The sequence below is a fragment of the Mytilus californianus genome, unplaced genomic scaffold (assembly GCF_021869535.1).
Source record: "Mytilus californianus isolate M0D057914Y unplaced genomic scaffold, xbMytCali1.0.p SCAF_14, whole genome shotgun sequence".
In the NCBI taxonomy this organism is placed as follows: Eukaryota; Metazoa; Mollusca; class Bivalvia; order Mytilida; family Mytilidae; genus Mytilus; species Mytilus californianus.
Window position 1 is genome coordinate 39,689,029 of NW_026262626.1, and position 13,698 is coordinate 39,702,726.

The following is a 13,698-nucleotide window of genomic DNA, read 5'->3' on the forward strand; positions in this document are numbered from 1 at the left end:
TTTTGCCACAAAATAAAAGTTATAGAGGTAGTAGCAGGGAGGTCAGGCCAAAGTATTTAACTTAGGTTTCAATGACCTTGACACTTAAATGAAAATAAAAAGTCTGAATCATTAATTTGTTTTTCATAAGCCAGTTTATGTGTATATTGACAAGAAAAAAAAATCACTATATAAAAACATTACAAAGCATGGCAACATTTTTTGGAGAAGTGCTCCCAGTAATTTCTAGAGCAGTTGAAGAAGACGATGACAACGACAGCGAATCCGAACTTTTTGAAAGGTTTTTATTCAGATAGTTGAAAATTCAGTTCTGTTACTAATTATCCAGGTCGTCTTTAACAGGTTGGGCTCAAGTCAGGAAAAGTGGGGTATTCCCCGTTTTCAGGGTACACCCCAGTTTTCTGGTGTTTAAAAACCGCAGTATACTGGGACTTCTTTTTTCCTATTCAATTTATGGTATGAAATCTACAAAAGCGCACATTCTACATGTGATAACAATGCTTCATGATAGCAAGTGTTTTTATTAGTTCAAAAATCAGGTATCCGGTCGTTCCGTCCCCAAACCGATCCGGCCCCAAGTCGATCCGGCCCAAAGTCGATCCGTTCCAAGTCGATCCGGCCCACGTCGATCCGTCCCTACGTCGATCCGGCCCCATAATAAAATATGAATAAACTATATTGACTTTGGAGGATTTTGTGACAAATTTTAACAGTATAAATGGAATTTGTAAAAAGTATCGATGATGGATGACAACAGGTAAGTGAAGTATTGGAGTACCAGTCAAAGAATTATTTTAAATCGATACGAAAATGAGTGTGATTGTGTCTGTTTGTATAGCAGCTTCAACATATTAATATCAAGTTATTTTCCATGATAACTTTGAATGTCATGGCGATTTTTATTTTATTTAATTCACACACAGAATAGCTAAATAAATATTTACTGTCCAATGGAACCTATAAATTTTAACTCATCATAATGACTTGTTTAATCAAATCATTAGTCTATAATTGGTTTGTTTATTCAACAATTGTCTGATGATTGTGAACTAAGGTAATGCCACTCGTAATCACTTAATTCAATCAAATCCTGATTGATTAAAGTTACGTAATCAACAAGGTCTTTATAGTTTGATCTTTTGTTTGGTGTTATGTGTTATAATAATTAATTGTATATTTTTTTTCAGGTAACATCAGAGGCTTCTATAACACATTCTTTTTTTTTGTAATATCGAATATAGTCAATATATTTTTTTAAAGTTGACAATATTTTGAATAGTTGTGTGTAGATAAAAAAAAACAAGTTATATGAGTATCCATTATTCTTTATTGCAAGATAATAACAAAATAATTACACTGAATGCACATTTTCACTCTCTAAAATATAATATCATCACAATAAATTCATACACACTAACAAACACACTATCTCTGACACTCACATAAATATATATAACACTTAAATCATTCACACTAACAGTTACACTGTCACTTACATAATATAAAAGGGGTCACACTTGCAGCACTACAATAACATATACAGTAACTATCATACGCAGTACATATATAATATATAGAACTAACAGCACTATAATTGTTCAATTTGATTAGCTCACCAAGAACAAACGCCCTATATATATATTATTCTAAACATAAAGAATACTCATGAAGCATTTAATAAATAAATGTTATATAAACATATAGATTGTAGCCGCACTAACATAATACAAGTCATACAGTTCACTCAATGTCAATTAAATCACTCGCTGTCAGTGTCTTCTTCTGGTTCTGGGTCTAGCACAGGAATGTCGTACATGTGTCCGACGGCATGAAGGAAGAATAAGGTGGTGATGGTACCGTCTTGAAGTTGCTCCCATAGTGAAGAGAGGCGACCCTGTGACCGTTGATAATTGGTGCATTGACAACGGGCAAGACTCTGTTCATCTACCAGACGCACCTGCCTCGAAACAGTTTTGGCTTCCTTGATGAGCGCTGGAACCATCTTGTAGAAGTGGAGTTTGTATGTATCAGCTTGGGGATCGGCTTGTACCGTTGTGTATGTAACTATTTGTTATTACACAGGATGAAAGACTTGTTAAGATCACAGTCAATTGAAAGAAAATGCTAATTACTGCTGATTAATGTTGATGTCTGTTGATTGTACTAAATTCTGTTATATACGTTTTTATTATAATTATACCCAATAATCTTGAAAACTTGTAATGAAAACATAATCAACATAGTTGTTTTAAACTCATCTAAAGAAAATATTTGTCAAAGGCCAATTTTTTTTTACCGTACACCTTTTACATTATAATAAAATTCATAAACATTTATGAATTACAATTAATATATATCTTTATTTTTATTCCTTATAAATATATTTTTTTATTGGGCCGGATCGACTTTAAATATTGGCCGGATCGACGTTGGGCTGGATCGACGTGGGACGGATCGACTTGGGCCGGATCGACGTGGGGCCGGATCGACATGAAACCAAAAATCAAGCTTATTTCAAGTCTAATTTGATGCTCAACTCACAACAAAACAATTCCTTTGTTCACCAATTCATACCTTGATCATCAATTATGAGATGACAACAAGATAAGTTAATCACTTGGGCATTTAAATTCAATGAATAGAAATTTTCAATAGAAGTGAATATAATTCAGTTATGGTCAGTTACACCTGGAGCATGCAACTTGGTCAATTGACTCCTAAACAAAAGATTTGTATGTTTTTGAGTTTTATAAAAAAACATGGCTTCACTTATTCATGTTTTGTTGTTCCTGAAATACTTTAAGTATTTACAAATACTACTGACGCAGTTAAAATGTGCGCTTTTGTAGATTTCATGCTTTAAATTGAAATAAAAAAAGGAAGTCCCTGTAAACGGGGGTTTTTTAACACCAGAAAACTGGGGTGTTCCCTGAAAACAGGGAATACCCCACATTTCCTGACTTGTCCCCAACCTGTTTAATAATAATATTTCTGACAATTCTGGCTTTGCCAGGCAATGGCTAAAGAGCTTGACTGTTCAGCCGCTTTCGAGAGGCTTCGGCCATAGTCATATTGTTCTTAACATTTATATATATATATATATATGCATGATCTTTGTTTGTTGATTACATTTTAACAGATTTGCATCTGATATTGTACAGTCTATTGAGATTTAACTTGTATTAAGGTTCATCATAACAAATGGACAAAAATGGCTGTGTTTACACCTCAAAAACTACTCTGAGTACAGACTTACCTGTCCAGTTGGAAAAGTTTTAAGGCCTGGCATCCACTAGATATATAAAAGTTAAATGCATTTTGTGTTTCAACGATATAATTTTTTTTGGATTTTGATGGGCATTTTTTTTCCTTTCTGCAGAAGGTGTAAAAATAAACACACACCTGAATTGCTTTGATACTGTCCACTCAGTTAAACCCTTTAACTCACCTATAGTTGTGTAGATACCTATTGTCTGTCTATTGTCCATGTCAATCAAGGACAATCAATACAATACAATACAGTTTTTACCTGAGAGGGAGCATCTCAAAGTTGTATCCCAACTTAGTTTATTACATCACACTTTCAGCAATAAAATGATCTATATAAAATATGCGACACAAGAGAGAGGTAATACATATTTCGAAATAGAATAATACCGGCGATGAGATCTTATTGTGTTATTAGTATCATAGGCCTATTAAGTTGTCAAATTGTTTAACTTTGTTGATTGTATATTTTAATTTTTTTAACTGTAAAATAAATAATTATAATCATGTATCGTTTTTCTCTTGTATTTTTAATACATAAATCACTGGTACACATTGTATAGACTTTGTAGTTGGATGGATGGGTGTTTGTTTAACGGCCAGTGGCAAATTCTGCATATTCAGGACAACTTAATTATAGTTATAAATATATATACAATATACATGATATATGAATAGAACTATGATTTTGGAAATCCAAGCGACTTTTTGTCACTTCACAGGAAAAAAAAATCACTGGTACATATTGTATGAAATGAAATTCACCTATTAACTATCGAAAATCAATACAACTACGATGTATGTGTTCTACATCAGGTCATAAATTAAATTACATGGGGATTGACAACTTGTGTCAATTTAACACCTTTGGTTTTATCGCTACATGTATTATACGCTATTTTAGAATTGAAGGATCAGAAACAAGTACATGTACATAAAGTATTTAATTTAAAAGTTATTTATCCATTTTTAAATTGCATGATTTATTTTCATTAATACAAACGGACCTAATAAAAAGTTTTCATATCAATTATTTACACAACATGCACAAGTGAATTTATATTTTAATCCCGAAGTTACAAAACTTTGATTGTTCACATTGTTTAAACATGTTAAATATATAATACCTATAGCTGATTGATTGACCACTATAGAAATGTAATAAAATCAGAACAAATCTTTTAACTTCATTTGAATATCCATCAGTTTGGAATTATCTAATTGTGGGCACCCATGACATATATGTTTTGCCGCAATGCATATCAATTTTTCCCACGGTTATAGTATTTATAGATTGTAACAAACTTTTGGAGCACATGTTTTATTGCAGAATTTCATGAAATATTTTAGGTACACAATTTTGTGTACTTTCCCCAACATGAATGAGCAAAAAGGAAACATTTATATTATTGATATATAAAACGTAAAAAAAGACAATATACATGTAACAGTATATGCATGTTTCTCTACGTGATGATGAAAATAATGTATTGATCCTTATTCTTATAAATAAATGGTTGAAAACAATGTATTTATCTTCATTTGTATAAACAGTCCGGGGACTTATTGAAATAAGTGATTTTGAAATCACTCATTTAAGTAGCAAATTCGAAGTTTTGTCGCAAATTGTGATTTTGTAGTTTTACCAAAAATTTTAAACACATAGATTTAGATAATATCTTTTCATTAGTAAAATTGAAAAACATTAACTTTTTGCTTCTTTTAAGCAGCAAGGTTTATGCCTTTGATGCAATCATTTAGCTGCAAATTCTATTTTAGTTGAAAAAATGCTATAAAAATGGCTTGACATAATGAACTGATACTTTCTTAACAGATTTTTCCGAGCAGTGGGAGTATTTTTCCTGTAAAATACAAGGTTTCATCTTATAGATTATGTAATAAAATTCTACTGTTCGCGATCAAAATTTCACTGTTCAGGGGTGTTGAAATTATAGGGGGTTATTAAAATAATGATACTTGAAGAAGTGATTTTTTGGAAGGAAATTGAGGTATGATACTTAAACAAGTGATTTTTATGTCATTGTCCTAGATTTAGTACAAGGTCATCACCTGACATGACCGGGTCATCCTATCAACACAGATGTTGGTTCTGATAATTTTAGCAACATAATTAGTCCCTGGATCATTAGTATTCTATATTTAAAGCTACAATAAAATTAAATCACTTAGTCTAGTGATTAATTTGTACTACTTAAATAGGTGATTATTAAAGAAAGACAACTCTTACTTCCAACCTTTATGGACATAATGATACTTGAATCAGTGATTTAGAAAATCACTCATTTAAGTAAGTCCCCTGACTGATGAATAAATGATAAGTTATATAGTCATGATAGTACGAATTGTAAAAAAGTAATCTCAAGATTGAAAGATAATGCTAACAACAGAAAAAAACAAAAACAAATTATAACACGAACATGACGAAGAAACTAAAATTTATTGTAAAAAGTTACATCTTTATCATTTTCATCAATTGCATCCGACAAGATAATAATCATGTATTAATCCATTTACTGATCAACACAGGTAGATAAAAAGCGTTCAACCGTAACAGACCGATAAACGCGTGCTGTCTTTCAGTGGCGATTAAGGATGAAAGGGTTCATGTAGTAGCTGTACCTGTCAATCATTTAATTTATGACTGTCGGACATATGTCCGAGATGAGATGTCGGACATGTCAGATGTCCGACTATCATCATAGCAAGACTCAAAATGTACTGTATATATATATATGTATCTTTTAGTTATTAATTGTTTATCTTTTATTTCTCAGTAGAGTAACAGCCTTATGGACCCGAGCAGCTAAACAGAGTATGTCAGAATCAGAAGGAAAATTGCCATGTGAAATACTAATTATAGCAGTGGGACCAGCAGCTACAGGTTAGACAATAGACAATATTTATTTGCACAAACACATTTACATTAAATGGTTATGGCATACAAACAGTTGAGACAATAAACTGACAATAATTGAATTAGAGTGACAGTGGTAATCACACGAAAAGAAGACTACAAATACGTGTGTATTGACAGTTAACTAATTATTAATCATCTAAATGTCCATGAACAAAACAGGATGCATATAAAAAGGTTAAAATTATACAGATGTCCTCAATACATGCAATAAAAGACAATCATTAATATATTTTGTGGTGATTTTTATAATGACTGGTAAACTGCTATTCAAAAGTGTGGTCATATGCCTCAGTGTTATAGCTGATTGCAATTTAATAAAATTGAAATTAAGATTAGTATTAATTTTTTGTATATAGGCATCCCTCAATGATATATAGCATGGACATACTGAGAAGAAATGGTATTCATCCTCAATTTCTTGCCTTTTACAGGATAGGCAAATGCGTTGATTTCTTTCAATGTTGGTATAACACCCCCTTTCAATTGCTAGGGAATGGGTACTGAGTTTAAATTTACTGAAAACTGATCTGTCAGTTTTAAATTTACATATATCGATATATTGGGGCCTTTTTCCAATTTTTTGAGTCTAACAAAAGAAATTTAGTTTTTCACATTTACGGATAGAACAGTTCATAATTTGATAAGCCTGGTCAACGGTTCTTTGTTGGATAGTATTTATATAATATTTTATGTTAATGGGGTCAAAAGTAAGATGGCCAAAACCTAATGTATTTAAATATATAAATTAGATATAGAAATCCTTATTTGGTTGTGTTTTTGGTAAAATAAATTTTATATTGGCGGAATATAACGTCAAGTAAAGTGTTTCCATCCTGTTTTATGAAACACAAATCAACCTCAAGTCTGTCATGCTCTGACTTAGACAAGTCCAAAATTGTAAACACATTTTATCATTATACATACATAGTTTGACTTCTACAAACAAAGTCAGAGGCAAAAACAATTTTGTTTATATCGATATCTGAGCTCTGACCGAACACTGTAGTATTTCCATACCATTCAAGTTTCCTCTAACATGTCTAACAAACATGGCATGATGGCAAATGTGAAAAGATTTTTTTTCTTCATTTTCCTTTAATAATATGTAATAATTTGCACATCTTGAGACATTTATAAGTTACACAAAATAAAAAAAATCCTTTAGCTCCAGATCTGAATTAAGACAAATTGTGAATGATTTACACAGGACAAAATATCTAACACAAACACTTTTTTTGAATGAAAATAAATGCAGAAAACACATTAAAGCCAACTCTAAGTAAAAGTGGTGGTAGCTGCTCTGTGCATATTTTTTATGCCCGAGCCGTAGGCAAAGGGGGCATTTAGTGTTACCTTTGACAGGCTGTCCTTCCATTCGTCCCATTTTCATTTATGCACTCTAACTTAAGTTATACTCATCCAAATTTTATGAAACTCATACACAATGCTAAGAACCAAAATTTGCAGACAGAGTTTTAATTTTGGCAATATGTCACTTACCGTTCTAGAGTAATACCTCTTTATAACTTGGAAAATTGCAATTTGTTTTTGTGTCCGCACTCTAAAGTTTTTTCTATCCAAATTTTATGAAACTCATACACAATGCTCAAAGCCAAAACACAGGCAGAGTTCAAATTTGGGCAGTATGTAATTAACCGTTTGAGAGTTATGCCCTTTATAACTTGGAAAATTGCACTGCTCCACTATATATATATATATATATATAGCTAATGACACCTGTTGAGTAACTATCTGTTTAAGACTACTTTGGACACACTTGACTACATCATTGGTGTCAGTTTTGTTGGTGGAGTAAGCCAGAGTACATGGAGAAAACCAAGACCTTCAACAGAAAAAATTGTGTAGTCAGTTGATAAAACATACCCAGGGATAAGGTATCACATGAGATCTTAATTTGATTGTTTTTCTTTTGAAGGTTTTATACAGACATATGTTATTCATAAAAACTATGAAATAATTGCTGGATTATTTAGTGGACTAAATGAAGATGATATTAATACACTCAGTCAAAAAACACCAACAGACAAATCCTGCTTCCTATATAGAAAGAAAGACTGTCCAAAAATACTGGTGTGTCAATGTAATATAACAGTTACACCAGAACAAGCCTTCTCATTTACAGAACAAGTAAGTCATTCCACTAGTGTGTCACTGTTACATAACTGTTACCACAGAACAAGTAAGTCATTCCACTAGTGTGTCAATGTAACATAACAGTTACACCAGGACAAGTAAGTCATTCCACTAGTGTGTCAATGTAACATAACAGTTACACCAGAACAAACCTTCTCATTTACAGAACAAGTAAGTCATTCCACTAGTGTGTCACTGTTACATAACTGTTACCACAGAACAAGTAAGTCATTCCACTAGTGTGTCAATGTAACATAACAGTTACACCAGGACAAATAAGTCATTCCACTAGTGTGTCAATGTAACATAACAGTTACACCAGAACAAACCTTCTCATTTACAGAACAAGTAAGTCATTCCACTAGTGTGTCACTGTTACATAACTGTTACCACAGAACAAGTAAGTCATTCCACTAGTGTGTCAATGTAACATAACAGTTACACCAGGACAAATAAGTCATTCCACTAGTGTGTCAATGTAACATAACAGTTACACCAGAACAAACTTCTCATTTACAGAACAAGTAAGTCATTCCACTAGTGTGTCAATGTAACATAACAGTTACACCAGAACAAACCTTCTCATTTACAGAGCAAGTAAGTCATTCCACTAGTGTGTCAATGTAACATAACAGTTACACCAGAACAAGCCTTCTCATTTACAGAACAAGTGAGTCATTCCTTTAGTTTGTCATAGTTACCCTAGAACAAGCCTTCTCATTTACAGAACAAGTAAGTCATCCCACTAGTGTGTCAAGGTAACATAACAGTTACACCAGAACAAGCCTTCTCATTTACAGAAAGAGTAAGTTCACAGTATGGCCTTCAACAATGAGCAAAACCCATATCGCATAATCAGCTACATGTATAAAAGGCCCTAAAATGACAAATATAAAACAATTCAAACTAGAAAACTAACTGTCTGATTTATTTACAAAACAATGAACGAAAAACAAATATGATAAACAGTAACAAATCACAACCACTGACTTACAAGCTCCTTAATTCACATTTTACATTTAGACATTTAATGAAAGTTTTTCATATTAACATAATCATATTCGATTCGAACTTGTGTGCATCACTAAAAAGTTGAAATAATAATGTACAATCAACATGAAAATGTTTAAATTTCATAAGCAACTACATGTACCTATAATGTTGAATAATGCAATTAAGAAAGCAAGATAAACATGAAACTTTAAATAGAAGACTTTCTAATTCGTGTATTTTCCTGTTCATTTAATTTCCTATGTCACAATGCTCATGTTTTAAAATCACTGTAAGAACGGATTGTTCAATTATGTCATTTACACCGGTTGACCCAAGGATAAACCGGTGTAACTCATTCATTAAAAAGCTTTAGATTGGTGTATTGGATTGTGCTCAATATTTCTATTTTTTTGTAGTTATTTCCATCGATTAACTTAGAAGATGCTTATGTATCCGTATTGTGTTCAGCTCATACGAGTGAATATAAAGCAGATATACCTATATCTGACATGGAGGTACCATTCTTACGATCTCTGAGGTCCACAAAGTATCTAGGAACTCCATTAGCACCTTATGTTGATCAACCTAATATAGTAACAGGACTACCTGCTCAGTGTAAGTATATTTTGTATTTGAGTTAGGTCCCCCTTTTCTCAATTTCAATGTTGAAGATGGACAAAGTAGCTATATAAGGATCAGTGTACCTTTTGGTTATCATATTTGTTTAAGTACATGTGTCACTCACATTTGAAGAGAAATACAGTTTTTATGCCCCTGCTGCTAGGCAAAGGGGGCATTAAGTGTTACCCTTGTCCATCCTGTCTGTCCATTGAGTATGTCCCAAAATAGACAACTTTCGAGTTCGATGCATTTCCGTCAAAAACTTTGGTTTTAGTGAACATCATTCGTGCGTTTAGGGGCGTCATCACTTCCGTTCCAATGTTGAGCGTGTGGTTGGAAAACTATAATGCTATATTGCACGAATTATTCGGCAAATTGAATTGTAATAATTGTCTTTAAGCACTGCTGTCATTAGGGAATTGTGATTAAGTACCTACAGAACGAATATTATTTCTAGTTTATCCTGCACAATGACGATCACTAAGACGCTTGATGAACGTTTATAGTGCAGGGATACAGGTTATCCCCTCTATCTGGTAAATGACGTCATAAAGGCGCGCATAATTGACGAGTTTTTTCCGGTGACGGACAAACTCGAAAGTGGTCTATTGGTTTTCGTTCTCTAACTTTAGTTTGCCTCAACCAAATGTTATAAAACTTAGACACAATGCTTATTACCACAAAACACAGATCAAGTTCAATATTGGGTGTCATCACTTTACCTTTCATGGGTTATGCTCCTTTATAAACATGAAAATTGCAGAATTTTTCGTTTCTGTTTTCTAACTTTAGTTAGCCTCAACCAAATGTTACAAAACTTATACACATTTACCATAAAACAGATCAAGTTCAAATTTGGGTGGTGTCACTTTTATAGTTCTCTAATTATGTCCCTTTATAACGTTGTATGCAAACTGGGGCATCATCTGTGTCCCATGGACACATTCTCCATTTATTTTTTCTTAACTCTATTTATAAATGGTTGCCTAGAATCAAAATTATAAGATAACAATTCTTTCAAATCTTGAAACTGATTTTGTGAAAATGATTTTATGTTGATATAGCATTCCCTTTCTACTATTCCACTTCCACTCTCTTTCTTAATCTCTCTTTTTTACCTTCACTCAATCTTGCCATCTCTAGATCTATCACTCTAGCTATTTCTGTCATTCTGTCATACTCTTGTTCTCATTCATTATATATATATCCTCTCTCTCTTTCTTACTTTTGATCTCTCTCTTACTTTTTCTCACTCTCTTACTTTTGCTCTCTATCTTTCCTTATTCAATATCTATTGAACATGTGACACTTATGAAAAGGTAATTTTACTTTCAGCAGCAAAACTCCTAAACCATATCACCTTGTATATACTGTATGTTTATTTGTTTTTAGGTTTATCTTATTGTCAAGTAAACAAAGTAATAGCAGTACTATATGTATGTTACACAGATAGTATACAGGTAGATTCTCCTACCATGAGATGTTTTCTACCCCTGATACAGTCCACACCCATCAAAGATATTGTTGAGGTAATTATATAAGTATTGAATAAATGTTAATATGAGTAGTTTTATGTGTGGATTCATATATTTGTGTACATGATTATTTACCAACAATAAGCAATCCATTATTCATAGTATAGAATAACTTTTAGGCTGCCTTAATGAAAATTAGACTTTTGGAGAAGATTAGGGGGATTATAGATTTTATTTCTAATGGAAATCTACAACACTTGACCCGAAAATGTATAACACTTGTAACACGTGAAGTATACATACAACATTCACTTTTGCTTTTTGGTTTAAGATATTGTGATGTCATAGTAGGAATGTCTGTAAAGTCTTAATAGGGAACACATTGCAATAAAATTATTGGAGTACTCCCTGAGTGCATATCTACAACAGTGTGCATGTCTGCAGCCATTTCTTAGAAAGTAGTAATCATATTTTTATTTGATGTGCAGATGCATGTTGTAGAGACTGACAATGTGCCAAATGTCAATCACATGACCAATATTTCATAATTCAGAGACTTCAATAAAGTTTTTGAATTTCATTAAGTTTTACATTTAAGTATAACTTTAAGAGAGTTCATTTAGGACAATATGATAGAAAAACAAAAGATATGGGGTATCCATCCATGACACAAAATCAGTAAATGCACAACATGAGTTTACATTAAAAGTAAGTCACTGCAATCAACATCTTATGGCATATTGATGTTGAAGTTTTATGTCTAATTCAGATCTCAGATACTAATTGATCTACAGTCATGAGACTTTGTGTAAGGATACATCTTTTGGATAATAAAAATTCACTCTTGCCCATTATTTTATGCTTCATTGAATTCAGTTAAGTGTTATGAGCTTTAGTTTCAATTGATCTGTTTTTTATATAGCTTTGTATCATACTGATAAAACCATACAAACATTTATTCAGACACAAATTCTACTTTCTTTTTTTCAGAAGAATCCAAAGGCAGATGAAATGTTGAGGACTATAGTAGATTTACATACCAAACATAATACATTATATTTATAAACAGTTGTGTTTGTACTTACATGAGAAATTATACAGGTGCCACTTATGGAGCAGGGTCTGCGTACCATTCTGGAGCACCTGAGATTACCCCTGGTTTTTGGTGGGGTTCCTGTTGCTCAGTTGTTGGTTTTGTATACTGTGTTTGTCTTTTGGTCGTTTTTCTTTTTTTAACTATGGTTTTGTCAGTTTGTTTTTCAACTTGTGAGTTTCAATGTCTTTTTTGTATCTTTTGCCTCTCTTTGTGTTCTAGATAACCATCAGACCAATCATTTTAGCAACATGTATCTTTGGTCCATTTGAGCTATTGCCATCACTTGGGTCTATTGTTATCTGTTGATTTGTAACATATTGCTCATATTTTACAAAATTTCTGCTGAAGCATCTTTTGGTATATAGTATCCATTTTTTCTACGAATAATTACATTACATAGAAGTTTGTTTACAATTACTTAATTTTGATTGGCTTAGAAAAGACAAAAAGAATTGTTCATTTGTAAATTGAACCAACAAGACTGGCTGTCATTCCTAAAACAAGAAGATTTCACTACAAACTGCTAAGAGTCTGAAACGACTATATTTTGTTCTCAACCAGTAAGCAGATTTTACTTGACAAGACTCGACATAATATTGACAGTAATTAACTGTACTTGACTTTGGTCTTGACTTTACCTAATAAGTCTGATTGAGTACCTGATAATCTTGGTATAGTCTGAATATGGTCTCAACAAATGCTAGACCAGTCTAGACTCAGTCTTGACCAGTCTGGACCTGTCTCAACTCAGTCTTGACCTTTAAATTTAGTCTCAACTGGTCTGAATCAGCCCATCTAACTTTACTGGTCGAGCACAAAATATGGGCTTTTCAGACTATGAGCAGTTTGTAGTGTTTGCATAAATTGTCATTGTCTTACATCTTGAAAAAAAAATTTTTATAACAAATAGCAAAATTGTTACTGCAGTACTCAGAATGTCAAGAAGAATCTATTTTAGTTTCTACAGAAATTATCAGACAACTCATTAATACAGAAGTTATTGCCCTAGAAAATAATAGGTAGAAAGGTATGTTTAGAGCAAAAGTGATTATCAATACAAGATCTACAGAAAGGCAAGATGGATGAAACTATCACATGCATTCTTTTTGGATCTATTGCAAATAAATGACAAATTTTTGGAAATAAATGGATTT

General features: G+C 32.3%; 1 protein-coding gene across 1 annotated transcript; it reads left to right on the plus strand.

The window, feature by feature from the left end:
• Nucleotides 1-120: 120 nt before the first annotated feature.
• LOC127724529 (proteasome assembly chaperone 1-like) lies at nt 121-12,516 on the plus strand. Its single transcript, XM_052231505.1, has 6 exons — nt 121-280; nt 6,063-6,169; nt 8,142-8,353; nt 9,769-9,967; nt 11,366-11,502; nt 12,439-12,516. The coding sequence occupies exons 1-6, from the start codon at nt 138-140 to the stop codon at nt 12,511-12,513; spliced, it is 873 nt and encodes a 290-aa protein (XP_052087465.1). The 5' UTR covers nt 121-137; the 3' UTR covers nt 12,514-12,516.
• The last annotated feature ends 1,182 nt before the right edge of the window (nt 12,517-13,698 follow it).

Bases quoted from the DNA above. Each gene is read 5' to 3' on its own strand.
- LOC127724529 (XM_052231505.1), top strand. From the start codon at position 138: ATGTGTATATTGACAAGAAAAAAAAATCACTATATAAAAACATTACAA. The intron at 6,170-8,141 runs GTTAGACAATAG...TTTCTTTTGAAG, and splicing joins AGTGGGACCAGCAGCTACAG to GTTTTATACAGACATATGTT. The intron at 8,354-9,768 runs GTAAGTCATTCC...ATTTTTTTGTAG, and splicing joins CCTTCTCATTTACAGAACAA to TTATTTCCATCGATTAACTT.